The 18,675-nt window shown below is 36.7% G+C and overlaps 2 protein-coding genes across 7 annotated transcripts; both read right to left on the bottom strand.

Annotated features, from left to right (window-relative positions):
- Positions 1-3,144: 3,144 nt before the first annotated feature.
- On the bottom strand, positions 3,145-8,538 carry LOC122631552 (cyclin-dependent kinase-like 4). Of its 5 annotated transcripts, none has more exons than XM_043817393.1 (5): positions 7,859-8,538; positions 5,131-5,320; positions 4,156-4,503; positions 3,756-4,022; positions 3,145-3,633 (listed from the first exon to the last, which is right to left on the bottom strand). In XM_043817393.1, the coding sequence occupies exons 1-5, from the start codon at positions 7,924-7,926 to the stop codon at positions 3,277-3,279; spliced, it is 1,230 nt and encodes a 409-aa protein (XP_043673328.1). In that variant the 5' UTR covers positions 7,927-8,538; the 3' UTR covers positions 3,145-3,276. The 5 variants fall into 5 exon arrangements, with proteins under 5 accessions (XP_043673328.1, XP_043673356.1, XP_043673348.1 ...); XM_043817421.1 differs by lacking the exon at positions 7,859-8,538 and adding an exon at positions 7,153-7,446; XM_043817413.1 differs by lacking the exon at positions 7,859-8,538 and adding an exon at positions 6,613-7,040.
- A 441-nt stretch (positions 8,539-8,979) lies between these two features.
- LOC122631508 (ankycorbin) lies at positions 8,980-18,395 on the bottom strand. 2 transcript variants are annotated; one of them, XM_043817263.1, is made up of 15 exons: positions 18,372-18,395; positions 16,134-16,468; positions 15,644-15,978; positions 14,847-15,123; positions 14,396-14,644; positions 13,881-14,308; positions 13,532-13,793; positions 12,267-13,297; positions 11,144-11,995; positions 10,672-11,063; positions 10,240-10,584; positions 9,754-9,830; positions 9,512-9,666; positions 9,288-9,371; positions 8,980-9,199 (listed from the first exon to the last, which is right to left on the bottom strand). In XM_043817263.1, exons 2-15 carry the CDS (start codon positions 16,337-16,339, stop codon positions 9,150-9,152), a joined length of 4,743 nt encoding a protein of 1,580 aa, XP_043673198.1. In that variant the 5' UTR covers positions 16,340-16,468; positions 18,372-18,395; the 3' UTR covers positions 8,980-9,149. The 2 variants fall into 2 exon arrangements, with proteins under 2 accessions (XP_043673198.1, XP_043673187.1); XM_043817252.1 differs by having other exon boundaries at positions 9,288-9,358.
- Between the last annotated feature and the right edge of the window lie 280 nt (positions 18,396-18,675).

Raw genomic sequence — 18,675 nt, 5'->3', positions numbered from 1 at the left:
AAAACCGGTCGAGCGTGATAAATTGTTGTTACTACGTGTGTGTATATATACGTCATACAATTCGGAGAATTTGGGAAGTCTTGTAGTGAAAAATATTTGTAAATAAACAAGGAACGATCGGAGAGATTGGCCTTGGCACGACTTTCCCCCATTCGTCGTCCTTACTAACGCGTTTTGTACGTAGTATTTGCTCCTCTAAGCAGCTATCTGGACGTATTTTATCTAGACAACGAATGATTCTAACAACGCTTGCATCGTGTAAGTATTATATTTCTTAAATATTTTTCGTAACTTAATTTACATTGATAATCCAGTTGGCACTGGATATAGCTTCACTAAGGATGATAAAGGCTATGCTAGTAATGAAACTCAATTTGTAAATTACGTCATCTACACCGTGAATAATGGTTAATCGATACGCGCGGTGCATGCACCTGGGTCACCTTAATTACACGGTGATATAATGTCGATCGAAAATTATTTATTTAGGAATCGATTAGTATATTGCAAGATGTTTTATGTTAGAAAATATATGCAATTTCTCTGTAATTTTATGTTATGACGATGATGCATCGAGAATATTTTTTATTCCTCATGTTGTTATACTTGTTAATAATGTCGATTGAATGTATTTATATGAGAATCAATGAGAAACTAGATGTACTGCAATAAACGGAGAAAGAGGAGGTTTGAAAACGTCTAGAAAGCTGTTTACAAGAACGACAAATGTGTGACGCGTTAGTAGTAGTTAACGAGATCGTGGAAAGTCGTGTCGTGGGCATACTCTCGATCGTTTATTGATTGTTTACTAAATTATGCGCATAGTACAGCGTATATTATTAATATAAATAATAATAAAACAAATTATTATTAAAATATTTGAAAATGTGCTACATTAGATAATATATACTAAGTACCTGTAATTATTGCGATGACGAAGCTACGAACATTATAATATTATTAATGAGTTGTCACAACTACGAGAATAGCAGATATTCATATGGAAAATATGTATGAATACGTACATCACATTTACATGTAAACGTAATCTTCTATTCTATATTAATAATATGCTTAAATTTTGTCTGATTCTTATTTATTGTATTAAAATAATCTGTCAACTTGAACACTACGATATACCTTCTTTTGCTATTCTTCATATGCAGTGTATACAAGTAAGTTTATGTTTAAGAAATTGTAGTTAAATCTCAACTATTATAAAAAGTTAGATATTAATTCTAACGAATTGTATATGAAATACACAAATCTTACGTTATACGTGTACGTACACTTAACAAGGACATATATACATGGTTTTAATATACTTAATTTAATTCTGCGTTAATAATCTTGAATTTTGTCTAATTCTTATTCATTATATTCAACTAATTTGTCAATTTAGATACATTTGATAGCAATTATCATGTACATTTTTCCGCAGCTCTTAGTATACAATGTATATGATATAGTTCATGTTTAAAGTAAATTATAAAAGTATCGGATCAATACTTATTTGTTTGTTTTTGTTAGATATATTAAATTATACCAAATATAAAATTTTCACACGAAAAGAATAAATTGGTTATACAATTTTCAGCTTTTTATTTTAGGTTATTTCTTTAATAATAACGTAATATAGTTGTATTGTTGTATTATGCATAATAAAAAAATACATTTATTTAAAATCATTTTTTTTAAATTGTTTAAAATCTTTTACATCGTTGTTAAGATACGTATATATATTCCTGTAAAAAAGAACAACTTAAAGAATATACTGATATTAAGTAATATGACTGATTAGTTAGTAAGGATTATTATTACCTTATGCATTCGTATCTATGTTACGAATGTAACACATCTAGTTAAATTTTGTAACAGTGAATTCTTCTCTATCTCTGTTCCTGAATAAGATCATGAATGGTATTATAAGTGGATATAAGTATATATGAATCCAATGAGATTTTTCATTAAATTTTAAGTACCTCAAAGCAAGATATTAAATATTGATAAGAAATTGAAAAGATATCAATGCTTATTATTGTACGGCGAGACTTTAAATATGATGTGAAGCGCAAAAGTATGTTTGTTACTTTGCTTATAATATGATATGTAAATCCAAAAATAATATCTGATAAAGACATTCTTTTAATTCAAGTTTCGTGCATAGCATCTTATCTTGGTTCTTCCATCTCTATTAATGCTTGTTGGAAGCACATTGTAATATCAATCTTAAAATTGATATGTACGTATTTCCTACTATTGTATGCATAAGTAAGCATACGAGACGGATCCAATATGATAAGTCTTTAATAAGGTAAGTTCATTTCGGTTGTTGATTTATCATTAGATGAAAATAAGATATAGTAAATATTGTTTACTATATTTCATTTTTCATATTGTATATATTATTAATTCATCAGTTATCATTTGTTGAATAATAAAGACATAATCTTAACTAAAACGCAAACCTTATGTAACATTAATTTTTCAACAATATTAAGTTTTATATTTATTGTCTCATAAAAAAAATGTATTAAACTGCGCATTTAAACGTTCGCGGGCATCGTGCATACATAATTTATAACAGGATGGGATCTATTCTAGAGAGAAGTGTAATTTTTAAATGTATTTAATAGTTAAATATATTGAAGAAAATTGTCATAAAATAATAGTAATAATAATAATAATAATAATAATAATAATAATAATAATAATAATAATAATAATAATAACAAGAACAACAATAACAACAACAACAATAACAATAACAATAATGATAATGATAATAACAATAACAATAATAACAATAATCATTATCATCATCGTCGTCATCGTCATCGTCATCATCATCATCATCATCATCATCATCATCATCATCATCATCATCATCATCATCATCATTATCATCATCATCATCATCATCATCATCATCATCATCATCATCATCATCATCATCATCATCATCATCATCATCATCATCATCATCATCATCATCATCATCATCATCATCATCATCATCATCATCATCATCATCATCATCATCATCATCATCATCGTCATCATTAACATCATCATCATCATCATCATCATCATCATCGTCATCGTCATCATCATCATCATCATCATCATCATCATCATCATCATCATCATTATCATCATCATCGTCCTCATCATCGATCCCGTAAAGAAATGGGATAATATGTATATATATATAATATATTATATATGTATACCTAACGAACCACAAGTAGATATACTTTACAATCTCGAGGAATATTAATTGCAGCCTCTTATCGTAGGCAGATGATCGAAGCCTTGCTGATGTTGCATGGTTGTGCTTTTAGGCCGATTGTCATTTTGACCATGCGCGACAACGTTCATTTGAGGAAGTTGCGGTAATAGCATTTGATTGTATTTCGAATTATCGGTCCGGTATCCATGGTCTTCGACCGCATGACTATTTACCTGACTTAATCGCGAACGATCTCTATATTTTTTGAGCTTTTCGAATTCTTCTAATTCCACGTCAGGAATTTTAAAATGAAAATTTTCAAAGTATCCATGCTGTAGAAGTTGCTCGCACGTCCACCTTACATTTGGATCTTTATCCAAACATTTCTCCAAAAAATCAATCTATTGATAAGCATGAAAAGCATATATTTTATAGCATATATTTTTATAAGAAATAAGATGCAATATATGGACTGTTTACGTTTATAAAGACGATACATATTGGCATTTATTGTAAATATTACCTGTAAGAGTGTACTGGGTCTATCAGGGAAAACATCCTTAAATGGTACAAGCTTTTGCGGCGATGGAAGTGTTATACCAGCAAAGAATTCATTTTGTTGAAATATAGCAATGTGTCTTGGTAATAGATCGCCTACAGTTCTTCTTATCAAATAAAGTTGATCCACGTCCGATTTGCCAGGCCATAGAGCTTCTCCTCGTATTAACTCGGCAAATACACACCCTATTGCCCAAACGTCTACGGGAGTTCCATATTGAGTATCCCCAACCTGTATAAAAGAAAACACGAATAGCTTAGAAAATCAGTTTTAATAATATGCTTGTATAATTTTAAAAAAATTTACTTTGCGAGAGATCTTTATGAATACTCAGAGATTTGAATTTTCTTTAAGAACAATTTACCAATAATTCTGGTGCTCTGTACCATCTCGTTGCTACGTATTCCGTATAATTTTCTCCAGGACTAAGCATTCGTGCAAATCCAAAATCACAAAGTTTTACAACACCCTCCGCCGTAATTAAAATATTCTCTGGCTTGACATCTCTGTGAACGCAACCGAGTCGGTGACAATAGGCAATACCTTGAAGAATTTGCCACGTAAGCTGTTTGATCATGAGATCGGGACAACCATACGGGAATTTCTCCATTTCGTTTAAAAGTGTATGTTCGCAGTATTCGAATACCAAATGCAGCTTTCTTTTTCGCCTGAATACTTCCAAAAGATTCACCAAATTTGGGTGTTTCAAATTCTGCAGAAAAAAAAAATAGATACGTAAATAAGATTCACCTCAATTGCGATGAATAACGTCAATAATATAACGTTCAACGAAAAGTGCACGTCTTTATAAATGTGCGCTTAACAAAAAAAAAAAAAAAAAAAAAAAAAAAAAAAAAAAAGTAATTTATATCGATAAAGGGGAAGCATGATCACAATGAATTATAATAAAATCATATATCGGAAAACATTTTCTCAAAAAATTGAAACGTCCACGTAACATAAAGGGCAACGACCGACGCATGCGAGCGGTTCTTCGCATATCACACAACACACGCCAACATATTGACCACCTCCGTATTGACCGCTGACCATTCCTCATAAGTCGCAGTCAACGTTTATATATTTTTACATTCATTCATCTACCGTTCTAACTTATTCAATACGAATAAAATGTACAATTTTCTAGTGTTTACCATCAATATAAATGAAATACTTTTTGTTACTTGAGACTTTTTGAGTTGTTATCAATTGTTACAGCTTTTTATAAGTTTTCTTATTGATCGTACGAATATATGAATCGTTTCGTTTGTACATATCGACATAAATGTAAACATTCCATTTTCATTCTTACAACGATAATGAAGGTCAAAGCACTGACCTTTAGCAAGCGTATCTCCCGAAGCGCAATTTTTCGTATGAGAGGATCGTCCTCCGTTTGTTGAAATTTTTTAACGGCCACCAATTTTCCAGTATGCCGATCTTTACATTGGAAGACGACTCCGTAACTACCCTCTCCAAGACGTGCCAATCGTTCGTAACGCTCCATCGCCTTGCTCGGTGCGCGAGACCTGTATAATCAAACGCGCTATCTTATTTTATATTTGACAATAAGAAAAAAAAAAATCAAGGGAACTGGTAAGTGTAATCGATTGAAAACTATCTTTATGTCTTTACGTCGCCTAACTTTTGTATCTACTTCCGTGTCGCGTCGGTCGTAGCTTTTGAATCTTTTCTTACTTACCACACAGCGATCTACCACCACTATTCGCACGTGTAATATTACTTTACGCAAAAGGAAAATAAAATACATGTAATCTTTTTATTAAAAATATTAAGGACATAAGAGCAGTACTATAGAAAGACGCTGATATATAAAATAGCAATATAATGTATTAAACTCTAATGGCAATATAATGTATCAAATTCTAAAATTTTTTAATTCGATTTTCAATTTCTCCTATCATTATAGCTAACGTATAACTCATCAGTTGATAAGTGTTTACCGAAATAAGCTAAGTACGACAGACCTTTTGAATTACACTAATGAATTACATACATATAGGTATGTATGCATGTGGTGTGTGTGTGTGTACGTGCGCGCGTATGTATGTATGTATGTATGTATGTATATATGTACGTACGTACGTACGTACGTACGATGTATGTATGTATGTAGATCGCGCGAAATTTGTGATACGCACTTCTTATATTTGGCAAGGCATGGCAAGGACGTAAACTGTTGGGCAAAAAGCATGCTACGTCGGTGAAGAATGCAAACTGCACTGTCTTCATTCTCGCCGATGACCGAGGGTCAAACTCTCCCCAAGCTCGTTTGACTTTTTCCATTGGACAGCACAAGACGCATGCGCTCTTTTCTTCAAGGATGTTGATTTGGTCATACGAACGATATGAAGATATGATAGTTATGAATATATAAAAAGAAAAAATTAAAAAATAAGCAAGTGCAAAAAACAAAAAATAAAAAATTAAGTATGAACAAAGGAGCGATAAAATGAATCGTATAATTACAATCCAAAAGATATCGTACGTAGGAAAGTCGATGGTATCGGCAAGATCTCACCTTAGACCAGAGGATCCATATTCTTCAATGTTACGCTTGCGCGAAGTTCTTTATAAAAGTATGTACAATACTTCGAGGAGAAAGACCGTGAATAATGTATCCTGCATCTTACGTGATGGTATACGAGTAGTAGTAGATCGTTGCATGGATTGTAACAACCTGTGTCTGCTCTGTGCGTGTTTGTGTGTGTGTGTGTGTGTGTGTTCGCGCGGGCGCTTATAAGGGAAAGAAAAAAAAGAACTTGATATCTATCAACGAATATAAAATTCGCAAACTTACCATAATGGTATAAACTGTCCATAATTCGCAAATCTCAAATCATTAACCATCTCGGCGTTGTTAGCGTAATTATGTCAATTTTCATATCAAAGAATTTCATAATAAACTTGTTGAACTAAGATTGAAAACTCCTAGTAATTTTCTAATCGTAATGACATTATACTAATGTTACGTGTAAATTAAATCGAACGATGGGCCGTCATTGCCCACAAGAGGTTATGTGCGTTATTATAACGTCACGCCATCGATCATAAAAATATCTTTGACCGGTTCAAAGAACAAATGACGATTTTTAACAGACGCATAAAGTAACATGAAATAACGCCCTAAATGTCTATTTGAAATTTCATTAATATTACAACATCTATTCACGTATGCAACAAAATATCTTTCTCTATGATACGCTCGTAATATATATATATATATATATATATATCGTATATGTGTACATGTCTGTATAGAAACGACGTCATTGTGTCAGATAACTGTTACAACTAACGATTGGTTGGGCAAGGATTAAATCAAAATATGTTTACGTACAATAGGCCGATAATAGTGTTCATTGAGCTCTTCGATCGAAACACCTTCCTTTCCACTAAACATACTGAGTAACACTAATGTGTAGAAATGTCGTTTCACGCGGCTTGTCGTTGAACGCACGATTATTGACGATCGATATTATGCTACAGTCGCTCCTATGTTTAGTCCGTGACCGTGAAAAGGGGGAAAAGTATTTCTTTCCGCTATCCGTATGGCAATGAAAGAAAAAAAGGAATAAAAAATGACTTTAACGATATTTTCTTTAACAATAGCAATCGAGCGGCAAAGATTTTGTATAAAAAAATACATCTGAGGAATAATTGGAAAAGATATTGTTATATTCAAAAGATTAATTCAATGACGCCACGTTTTAAAATAAACTCTTAAAAGTACCGCTTTTTGCGGTTATAATAATTAATCAATCGCATTAATATTTCCATGCCTCCGATATATGTATTACATAGAGTGTATGTATGGATCGATCAAGGTATAATATTAGCGTCACGATGCACGCATACATATACGTAACGTACGCACGCACGCACGCACGCACGCGTGCACATACGTAAATATATATGTATATGTAAGTACATGCTCATACGTCGCATCTGTGTATCGTGTATACGATGGAACGGTATAAAATGGACATCTTTATACATGGCCGCAGCTATACTGTGAGTATAGACGCAGCGCTGTAAATATTTACCTTCTTGGTAGCAATGGAAGCGTACTACCAAAAAGCCAAAGCGTACTATCTTGAAGCCATTTCTCCATGCGAAAGCCACTCACAAGACGTTTGTGCCTTGAATAAAATTTTGTTGTTCTGATATTAGAAATACCCTTGTAATTCGTTTAAAACACAATCCAAAACCCGTCGACATTATTGACTGCGTCGAATTATTCTGCAAACTGTCAAAATCCAATAGCACAGGTTTCACCGGATGACCTGGTCGAGTCAACGTCCATCCGTTTACTATACTACGTCATCCCCGAGGGGATCGATATTCCGTAACAAAAGTTCTATTCGCGTTTAAACTGCACGCAACATCGACTTGTCCCTTGGATTATTACTACCTATAGTTACCATATCTACTACGATTATCTATACTATATTTTCGAAGAGAACGCAAAGACGCTTTCGATATTTCTAAATGGACAAAATGAAATAGCTCACGTAATTGCTCGACTCTTTAACTGGTGAAATGAACGATATCATTGATTGTTAAAATTATTCAAATGGAAGAATTTAGATTTGTAAGATCTTCTGTATGATCTCATATGGCCAATTTTAATGTACATATGTACTTGTATGTGTGATCGATAACATCGGAAGCTAATGCATAATGGATTCTACTGGAATAGTATAATCTTTACCGTATAGTATATTTTTGTTCATTAATTGTAATATATGTTACATTTACACGTTATAATGCGTAAAATAATTAAACTTATCCATTCAAATAACTAATGATCGAATTATAGATAATTATACTTAAGATATTGATAGCTACGTAATATGTAGCCTTTCCTTGACAATGAATTTGTCAAGAAAAATTGTCAAAAAGATTTGTCATCGATACCAATAATATGTATATTATATAAAAGTTATACCAACGTTAAGCATTTGTTCCTTCGTTGGGCTCTGTATTGGAATGTCATCTGGCAATTTGCAAAATATATATTTGGAAAATAACGTCATGCTAAAATAGAGTAAATGGTATGATTTTTTTGAAATAGGTAAGATTAAATTCGATTTCTCACTTTCTCTTTTAAAAAGAAAGGACAACGTGTCAGAGTATGAAGTTAATACATAAATGAGACGAGATATCGCTTGTACACATGTATCTATTTATAACGTTAAAGTATTGTACTATATATAACGGACATTTTAAACACTCGTAGCACTTCGTTTCATAGAACGAGACGATTTCGTTGTTCCTTGATTCTCTCCTCTAACGGTAAACGTAACAAAATATCTTTTGGTACAATCCAATCTTTCAGCTGGTAATGCGATGACTTGTTTCTCGTCTCCGTGAGTTACTTCCACCTTTGATCAAACAAACCAATGCCACTTGTTTCTATTTAATAAACATGCAGATGGTAAACGTGGAAGATATGACAAAATTTTCAGTTACCGTCATTTGTCCTTTTCCACGTGTCTCTATTTTTGGAAAATGATCCGTTTGTTCTTGCACCTCTCCGCCAACTACAATCATCGTCTATTATCAAAATACGAAAAGTCAAGCATTTAACGTATTATCGAACGTCGCATCGTAATCTCATGTATGTACTTAGATATCTAGATACTTAGATATCTTAGATAACTTTTAATAGGCGAATGCACCGTTACATAACTTACTATAAGTGTAAACAGGTACTGAGGTATAGGCAGTTGTAGCATGATGACACCGATGAGTTTTCTGGGTGCAATATTTCGCATCTGTACAAAAATTTGGCGTGGCTGGTCTTCTTTGTAATTTCCTCAACTGTTCGTATAAGAACGCTTCGAAGTGTCTGCCGAGTATGGAGGATAAAATCAAATGTACAATTTCAAGTGTTACATCTTACTTTGTTAACAATAGGATTGGAAATACTGAAAACCTGAAGGTCAATGGTTGGTCGTATTTAGCAACACCAAGGGTTGGACCAGTCATGCCAGCTTTATGAAATGACTCGACCTAGAAATTATTTCGAAAGATTCGATCGATCTGCATGACGATGTAGCGTGAATGTTGTCGTATGTGTCGATTCGATATCCCGATCAGATAGTACCGACAAAATAAAGCATTTGTATATATTTCATATCGTATTCGAATGATCTATGCAATTAACGATAAAATATATTTTAGCGTACACCCACCGTACGTGAGTCGACCATTGAAATACTTATACATACATAAGTACATAAGTAGATAGATACTCGTACCTCGAAGAGTGTCGTGGGCGGCGTATACATATAATAATAATGTATGCTTCCTCTCTCTCTCTCTCTCTCTCTTTACTTTTTTTAAAGGATAAACTATTTATATATGGAATAAAGCGTCGACGAATGTCAATTCTCTCTACCTTCCAATTTTAACTCCTTACCTGTCTTTTAACCAAAACTTGCTCGTTAGCTCTACCATGCCTAATCTGCAATCTCTTGAGTTCCATCAATTGAAAAAAGATTTTTCTTTCCAGGTGGTAACGGCGAAGACTAATTTGAACATCTCTCGTAATGGTATCTACATTGAGCGCGTGATGTTTCTCTGTCTTCGAATAGTCAGCCACGCTTCTTCTCTTTGGTATTCTAGAAATTCTTGGACTTGGTTCTATACCACTATCTCTACCACCACTGTCACGACGACACTGTTTCATACACTGTCGAAGACGTTGATCCTCCGCTGGAATCTTAGGAATCTTTCCCGAATGCGTGCATAGTCTTCTCTGCACCTGGTAACAGGAATATTATTACACGAAGGAACGTTATTACATTCCCGTTATTTCAACGCGTAGAATAAAGTAAACGTATCGATTCACCTGAGGTAAGGTAACGATACCCGAATTCCTGGATTTATCGATGTCCAGGTTCCTGTAAGCGTCTTCCTCGCTTGTACCTGGCAAAACTCTAATAACACCCATTTCGTTATTTTCTTCTGGCTCTGTATCACGTTCTGCGTCTTCTTCGATAACCTTTCTAATCTCCTTATCGATCTCTTCATCCTCTTCATCCCATTCTGGGCTCTCGATAACGGCAACTATTGCACTGCGATCGAGAGAACGTTCCCCCGACTTGTCAAATAAATTTTTAATTTTATTCGACGCTTTTATTGCATTCGAGTGGCATTCAGTTTCATCCATTTGTTTTCTTGTTGAAGCTCTTGAACACCTTGAACGTCTCGTTGTTGCTGTCGGCGAGTCGTTCTTATCGTCTGATGGACAATAAAACACAATGTTTATCCCTTTACTTCGAAAAATATTTGACGAGTTAACTGAATAAATCAAATATTACCTATATGTTTTAAATGTGCCTGTTTACCTTTACTCGACAATGCTTTTTCCTCGTTCGTAAAAGACTTGGTACTTGCGTCTATTTGTACAATTTTGACTTTATTAGGTTCTCTCGAAGCTTTATGTCCGTCAGATTTTACTTCGAGAACGCTACTCTTTGGGAGAACTGGAGTATTCGTTCTCGAAAAGTCATTTTCACCCTCTCGCATCAGTACAGAATCTCTAGAATCTGAAGATAAATCAACAGATTTGCCACGTGCGGAATCTACTTGTTCCTTATCCTCAGAGAAGAAGTCATTGCTGAAAGGGGCATCGAAAGAAGACGAGGATAACTCGCTCTGACGTTTCTCCTGTCGAGTTTTAAACGATTCTTTATTCGACAAGTCAAACCCATCGGTGATAATATTCTCCTTGCACGCTTCCACGGGCGCCGTATTTTCCAAGATTTCTAAGTCAACATCCTTTTCTAATGTACCATTTATATCGTGTTCCTCTTTCGAAACTATCGTTCCAGTTGCTTCTTCCGTTTTCTGTTTTTCGCTTTCTACTTTTGAAAGTTTTTCTAACTCCAAAGTTGGCATTTCTTCTCGAAATGATCCTTCCAATGTATGAACTTGTAAATCTATATCTGAAGCCAAACGATCATTCACCGCGTCCATGCCGCTTGCGACATCTTTCGCGGCACTTGACGATATATCAAGAATTTTTCTATCGCCTTCCGTATTTTTCGACAAAAAAGAATTTTCCTGATGTTCAATCTCCTGCTGCTGATCTTGCGTCGAACGAAGACGTTCCTCTTGAGAATCCGATGAAGTTTTTCCGGGTTCGTTTATTTGGTTTGCGCACAACCTACCTAGTGAATAATTTCTATAGAAAACTAAGTTAAAGTAACAATGTTTCTAGTTTTGAAAAAATAGATATGGATTTTGATCATCGTGTTCCTTGTTTTTCCGAGTCTCCTAGGAACATCAGATATATACGTATGTATGTATGTATGTATATACATATATATTATAAAAAATAGCTCAGTCTATAGCTTCCCTTTTGAACGAAGGAAAATATGGTTGCGTCTTGTGGCTTAGAAACTGAAATTTATTGTAAATAATATTACTTTAAGGTCTTACCTTCTACTTCTACTGCTTCGACGTCTCCTATCATCTTATTATCATCGTTTCTTTCGCTATCGTCATTCTTATCCTTAATCCCACATCGCATATTTTCAAGACCCTTTTTTAAATCCTTAGCCTTCGTTACTAGCGAATTAGATAGTTGTTCGGATTTTGCACAGACGTCGTCAACCTTACTTTGCAATTCTTCGCAATTTTTGTCTGTCATCTCCTTCTCCGAGCCATCTTCAAAAGTGACTTCCTTCGAAGTTTCTATCGTAGACTTTGGAGTGTCTGGACCTTGATCTTTGTGGACCATAGCTGTAACAAGAACTCTTTCGACGGTTTCGTGGCTCGTACTATCGGTCACGTCTCTATGATGATATCGACTTTCAACGAAGGACATTCCCATATCCTCCGACGTAGACGACTTCGACGCAACTTCATCAACTCCAACGACGTTTTTATATCTTCTTTCCTCTTTTTCTTCCCTGTCTAAGTATGGCCGACGGTCCTCCTCAGATATCTTATCGGATGCCTTATCGTCTACCTTATCGGATGGTATCGTTGATTCGCTGTATTCCGACTTTTGACTTTGCAAGTTGCACTTACGAGATCCTCTTATCCTACCATCTTTCGAATTTTCTTTCGCCATCTTTGATTTTCCTCCAGACACGATTTTTTCGCATTTTTTCTTCTCGACGGATGTTCTCACAACGATTACTTCCAAACTGTCGTCGGTACCGCTGTGTTCGTCTTGATCGCTCTTTGTCTCCGACTGCAAATGCTTCCGATTGACTCGACTTGCTTCGACCTCCGACCTCGATCTCTTTTTAATCTTGTCCGCTCGACATTTTGATCTTCGCCTTTCGAGCTTTCGCCGAAAAAACGTCCTTACCGTTCCGTTCTTTCTTGAATCTTCCTGGAGGCTATCGTCGCTGTAATTTATAGATGATTCGCTGTAATCATCTTTGGATCTCCCTCTAAGCCGCCTTTTTCTTCCTTTTCGTATCAACTTTTCATCGATACCCATGCCATTCTCGTCGTATCTAAAAAAATCGTATGCTCGCGTAAAATAGGTAACACGACGAGAGAAGCCTATAAGTATCCATACAATAGGTAAATACAATAGTTACATTCTATCCATGTACACAGGCAGATATATATATATATATATATATATATATACATATATATATGCTCTATAGATGTTAGTTACACACTATAATAGGTACTTGCGAGAGTACGCTGATTGAATCCGTTTTCGAGTAAAAAATGTATACCTCGCAGACTCGCTTCTGCTTCGTCGCTGGCGCTCTTTTCTCGAAGACGCTTTCTTCGAAAGTCGAACTTCTTCTTCGCTGAAACTTCGACTGTCCCGTCGTAATAATTTCTTGGAATTTCCTCTCTTTCGCGTTCTCTTTTCGATCCATCGTTCCTCGTAATAGACACGAGGAGCCTTAAGTCCATGATCCCACCTTGGAGGGCTATCTTCCGTATCCGTGCCACTCTCTGTACGCTCGACTCGAAGCTTCGCGGAGAAAACTAATTGTAAAAAAGAAACAATTGGATTTAAGCAGCTTAAAATAAGTGTCCTTACGGGCATTGGAGTTATTCGTGCATTGAACTGACCTTTCCCAATAGACGTAGCCCTATGATCTTTTAATCGTTGAGCAGTGGTACCACCGTGCATTTGTATCAATTTAGCACAATCTCTGTGGCCTCTGTAAAGGGCAGCATCCAAAGCAGTCATCGTATTACCCTTGTTAGTCCTTAAAATCGCATTTATTCTTGCACCGTGATCCAAGAGCACCTTGCAAGCATCCAAATGACCATGAAGCGCTGCTACGTGAAGAGGCGTCTTACCATCTTGCGTAGCGACATCCAACATACTCGGACGCTTTTTAGCTAACCATTTGAGCAGTTCGATTCTTCCGGAAGCCGCGGCCTCGTGAGCAACGCCTGTACCTCGTACTGTTCTAGCATGCAACGAACCACCATGCTGTGCTAGGATTTTTAACGTTTCCAATTGGCCTTTGGCTGCCGCGCATAGGGCTGGCCTGAAAATGCATCGTTCCTTTTTATTATTACTTTTTTTACCATAGATTCCGCAACCTTTAATAATCGACATTGGCATCTCAACTTACGTTCTACCCTTTCGATCTTGTCGATTTGGATCGGCACCTAATTTAAGAATCAAGGACGTAGCGTCGGCGTGACCGAGCGTAGCGGCATAGTGTAGAGCGGAACAACCGTTGTCATCTACATGATCGGGCTGGGATCCGCAAAAATTAATCAACGCTTCGACGCATCTCGCATGACCTCTGGACGCGGCGCAATGAAGCGCCGTTAAACCGTCCTTATCCGATGCTCCCGCGGCCGCAGCTCCCCCGGCCCTTTATCGTTTATCAACACCGACAAAGATTTATCTATCATCTATTTATTATCTTTGAATATTTTTCCTCCCTTTCGACATTTACCCTCACATAACAGATGGATAAATAGAGATATAGATACTCCCTAACATAGTAGATGAATAGATATAGATATCTATATGCTGGATTAATCAGGCCAATATTAAACCAATATTAAAATTACCTTGCCAAGGCTAGAACTGCTTCCACGCTACCGGCACTGGCCGCCCATAAGATTGCCTGTCGTCCGTCTTCGTCCTTCGCGTTAACGTCAGCGCCGAATTCTATAAGAGTTTGCAAAACCTTTAAGCCAACTTTCTTTGGTACGGCAAGTTCGGCGGTCGCTGCGGCGCCGCAACATTGCGCGGCGTAATGAAGAGGCGAGCCTCCGCGAAGATCGGGCGTTGAAGGTCGAGCGCCAGCGGCTAAGATCAGACGTACGCATTCCGCTTCCCCGCAGACTGTGAACAGGCGAAAAGGCAATAGAAAAGGCAATAGAAAAATATCCGCGAATGTATCTACTTATCTATATCGCACGGTAGCTCGGTGTAGCTCGCTTTAGGTAGCTTGGATATTTACCGATAACATCTACGGTCAATCCTAGCCACGATCTTTATATCGTCTTGCGTGTTGCTCTCTAAACGTGCTCGGAATTACGTCACCTCGTAGTGGGTCGACCCACTGACTCTACTCGACTCATAATACTTTCCTATATTTTTCAATATTGTACGAAATTTTGTACGAAATTGAAGTACAAATACAAATAATCCTTAATAACGCTTCTCTCGATAAGCGTCGATTATTTACACCGATGTTCCGATAAACGCTTAAAAAGTTGTACCTTGATATAGAGTCTTTTGAGAGAGCGTATTCTTTTTCTTTTCTTTTTTTCTCTCTCTAAGAAGATATGGCACCCTAGACAGACCTTATTCAATGGCTCGCCCGACGAAATTTAATAATTAATTTTACCAAAAGGCCTACCAGTAGCCCAATGAAGAACGCTGTGACCTTCCAAATCTTTGGCATTGACGTCAGCACCGTTCGCCAACAAAACGGCTACTAACTGAGTATCGCCGGCAATGACTGCGAGATGAAGAGGCGTATGTCCTTCGGCATCGGGAGCGTTGACCAATTCTGGTGCCGCCGAAGCAACGGCACCGCCCGTTCCTGCGTCCATACAGTAATGAAGTGCACTTCTTAACGTTCGATCTCTATAACCGATGCTCTCCTCTTGCTCCCTCAGTAGTCTCAAGACTTTGTGTCTGTCGGCCTGCTGGCAAGCGTGCATCAATGGTGTGGCGCCAATTTGCAACACTCTACGAAAGTAGCCATTGCAATTGTAATACTTTCATGTCCCGTAAAAATCATAATCGTCATCTCATTTCCATCAGGTAGATACTTATTGGTATTTTTGGTTTCGTATAGAAAATAAAGAGCAAAAAGAAATGTATAGATCTCATCGAGAACTTACCTATAAGGCCTCTTCTTATGATGATTTTGATAGCACGTAGGATAACTGTAGTCACGCGACCACGGATTAACAACAGGCTTTAGTTTCTGTCGTTGATTCGTGGAGGGTGTCAATGGCGGCAAGGACAGATCGGCTAGGCGTTCCTGCTTCTTCGTTTGAGCCTTCTCTGGAAGCTTCAAAGGTATAGGCGGAGTCTTAGTGTCCATGCCCGTCTTTGACACCGTTTCTCGGCTAATACAACCTCGCGTAAGAACATCTTCTGCCTTGTAGACGGATCGAACTCATCGCGCGGAAGAAAATCCGCCCGGTCTCGCCGTCCAGAATGTGGGTCGACGCTTAAAAGAAGTAGTTCGATGAATTTTGCTCGCCTTCTTAAAAGAATATAGGCAATGCTGATAATCGAATCGTTGCCATACATCTTATAATTACCTAAGAGGTACTTGAAAATAATTATTATGACAGATGGATCGTGTCAGGGTTACGTCTATCTCTACGTACCGTTGCCTTCATTATCTTTCTTTCTCTTATAATTATTCAACAAACTTTTATCTGTCTTTATCGTCTAAGCAGTTCGTTTAAGTTAACAAATCAAACTAACGTGCGATAATGTTTGCGAACTCGCGCGGTCAACGATACATTCGCTGTCAAGTGAAAACTGAGCGTCGACCAAACGGGACATCGAGCAAACCAAAATTTGCTCTCGTACCAAGAAGAAAATATCTCATCTCCCGATCACCGGATGGAACTACATAATTCAACGAGCGATGACTGTGCGTGTCCACGATAATGATGCTCCGTGGAAGCTAACTGAGGAACCACTATCGTAACATCTGAATCGCTAGAGAGTCCAGCCCAAATTTAAAGCTCGGTTACTGACCACGTGGTAGACTGACCAGGTCACTCGATACCATAGAAACCAACTGTCACAACATTTAGCACCGATAAAGAACCATAGTGGAAAATCTCACGGCAAGGTCGCCACGTGTTTAATTCTATTATCTTAGCTTGTTCCATGTTTTTTAGACTTTAGGCACTGCAATGGTTATTGCTCTATTTTAGTAATCAATTGTTTCGCGGCGATAATAGAATAGTCATAATTAAATATTGAACGTAATACTGATAGAACGTACGATTGCATCTCGGTATCGCCGACCGAGACTTTCAATCTTTCAAATAAAATCATTCTATTGGAATAAGTACTCCGTCGCGTTACGTATAAGGGCGCGAGAATATCGATGGATCGATAAAAATTATCGCATCCGACAAAATGTATCGTATACATTTCCTTCGAGGATGGGCAATCGTTTAACGATTCACCCCATTAATTATTTCTTCCCGTCTGTATAGTCACTAAATGGGACCTACACTTACGTGTACTTACATCAAATTTATTTCATCATAGTGAAATAATCTTTATCTCGCAATCGGTAAAACGATAGGTAATACTTTGCTAATACACGTAACTTGTAAAAATTAGCACAGCGTTCCTTTCGAGTAAATACATACCTATACGTACGAAAGGTACGTAATACATGCATACATATGTTGTTGCACTAGTAGAAGAATCCACGTGCGCGCGTGCCGTAACGTGAGGATGACTGAAAATCGTTATTTCGTTGATTCACTGTGCTGCACGTCAATCGTTATTACTCCGTTAATAATTCGTTGAGACCTTCGCTATTCGTGATTCTGAATCACGTGTTACAACATTTCTGATCGTAATATCACACAGTTCGTCTGAGTTTACGTGCGTAATGATATTATTATTTTGGTTGCAAAATAATCTTCAACGTTCCGAGCTCATTGTTTGTGACACGAACGTTGGATATTACAGATGTGACATTGGTATGCGTCTACATACATACGTACTAACGCAGTACGATCTTAATTGAAAGCTTGTGATTTCGACTTTAAATTTGGTTGCTCGTCACATTAGGCGTGTTTACTCAGGTATCCGTCGTTATAATAAATACTCGCTCGAAAATTGCGCTGATGAGGCGAAAACGTAAACGTGTAGTGAACGTAAAGATAAGTCTTTCTCAGAGACACGACTTTTCTCTACGAAATATTTTGGATTAATTTGAAACTTACTTTTTAACGATAGAATACGTCGTAAGACATTTCCTTCGGATTCATCGTGACTAGAAAAAGAGCGCGAATTCGAAATTTGAATCTTAAGATGGAAGTACGATAAGATTCTACCACGCGGATCGTTTTTCACGAAAGTGAGAAACGCACCTTACCACTGTACGGTATGTACTAACGCGCAGATCCCTATGTTAGACCACCAACGATGTAACGTAGAGGTTGCCTGGTTACTCTTAGCTACAGTAGCGTAACAACAAGACTTGTTCGTTGCAATAAAAACATGATTTGGCACTGTTAGTTTTCCAATGCAATTTGATTGTAAGTTACGCTTGAATTACTTTTCCCACTGACGCATGAAACAATCTACTTCGATGGATATGGTCCATCTATTTTTATATCATCGTTCCTACATCTTCTTTTATAAGAGTTTCCCTCATATAAAAATTTTACATTC

The sequence above is a fragment of the Vespula pensylvanica genome, chromosome 1 (genome assembly GCF_014466175.1).
Source record: "Vespula pensylvanica isolate Volc-1 chromosome 1, ASM1446617v1, whole genome shotgun sequence".
Classification (NCBI taxonomy): Eukaryota; Metazoa; Arthropoda; class Insecta; order Hymenoptera; family Vespidae; genus Vespula; species Vespula pensylvanica.
The sequence above is the reverse complement of the archived record's forward strand: the minus strand, read 5'-3'. Positions and strand labels throughout refer to the sequence as shown.

Coding starts and splice junctions, on each gene's coding strand:
- LOC122631508 (XM_043817252.1), bottom strand. CDS start 16,339: ATGGACACTAAGACTCCGCCTATACCTTTGAAGCTTCCAGAGAAGGCT. Junction 10,585..10,671: donor GTATCGTTACCTTACCTCAG/GTGAATCGATAC, acceptor TCCTGTTACCAG/GTGCAGAGAAGACTATGCAC. Junction 9,200..9,287: donor GTGGAAAAGGACAAATGACG/GTAACTGAAAAT, acceptor GTTTGATCAAAG/GTGGAAGTAACTCACGGAGA.
- LOC122631552 (XM_043817393.1), bottom strand. CDS start 7,926: ATGGAGAAATGGCTTCAAGATAGTACGCTTTGGCTTTTTGGTAGTACG. Junction 5,321..7,858: donor CTTCCATTGCTACCAAGAAG/GTAAATATTTAC, acceptor TTGATTATACAG/GTCTCGCGCACCGAGCAAGG. Junction 3,634..3,755: donor GACCCAGTACACTCTTACAG/GTAATATTTACA, acceptor GCTTATCAATAG/ATTGATTTTTTGGAGAAATG.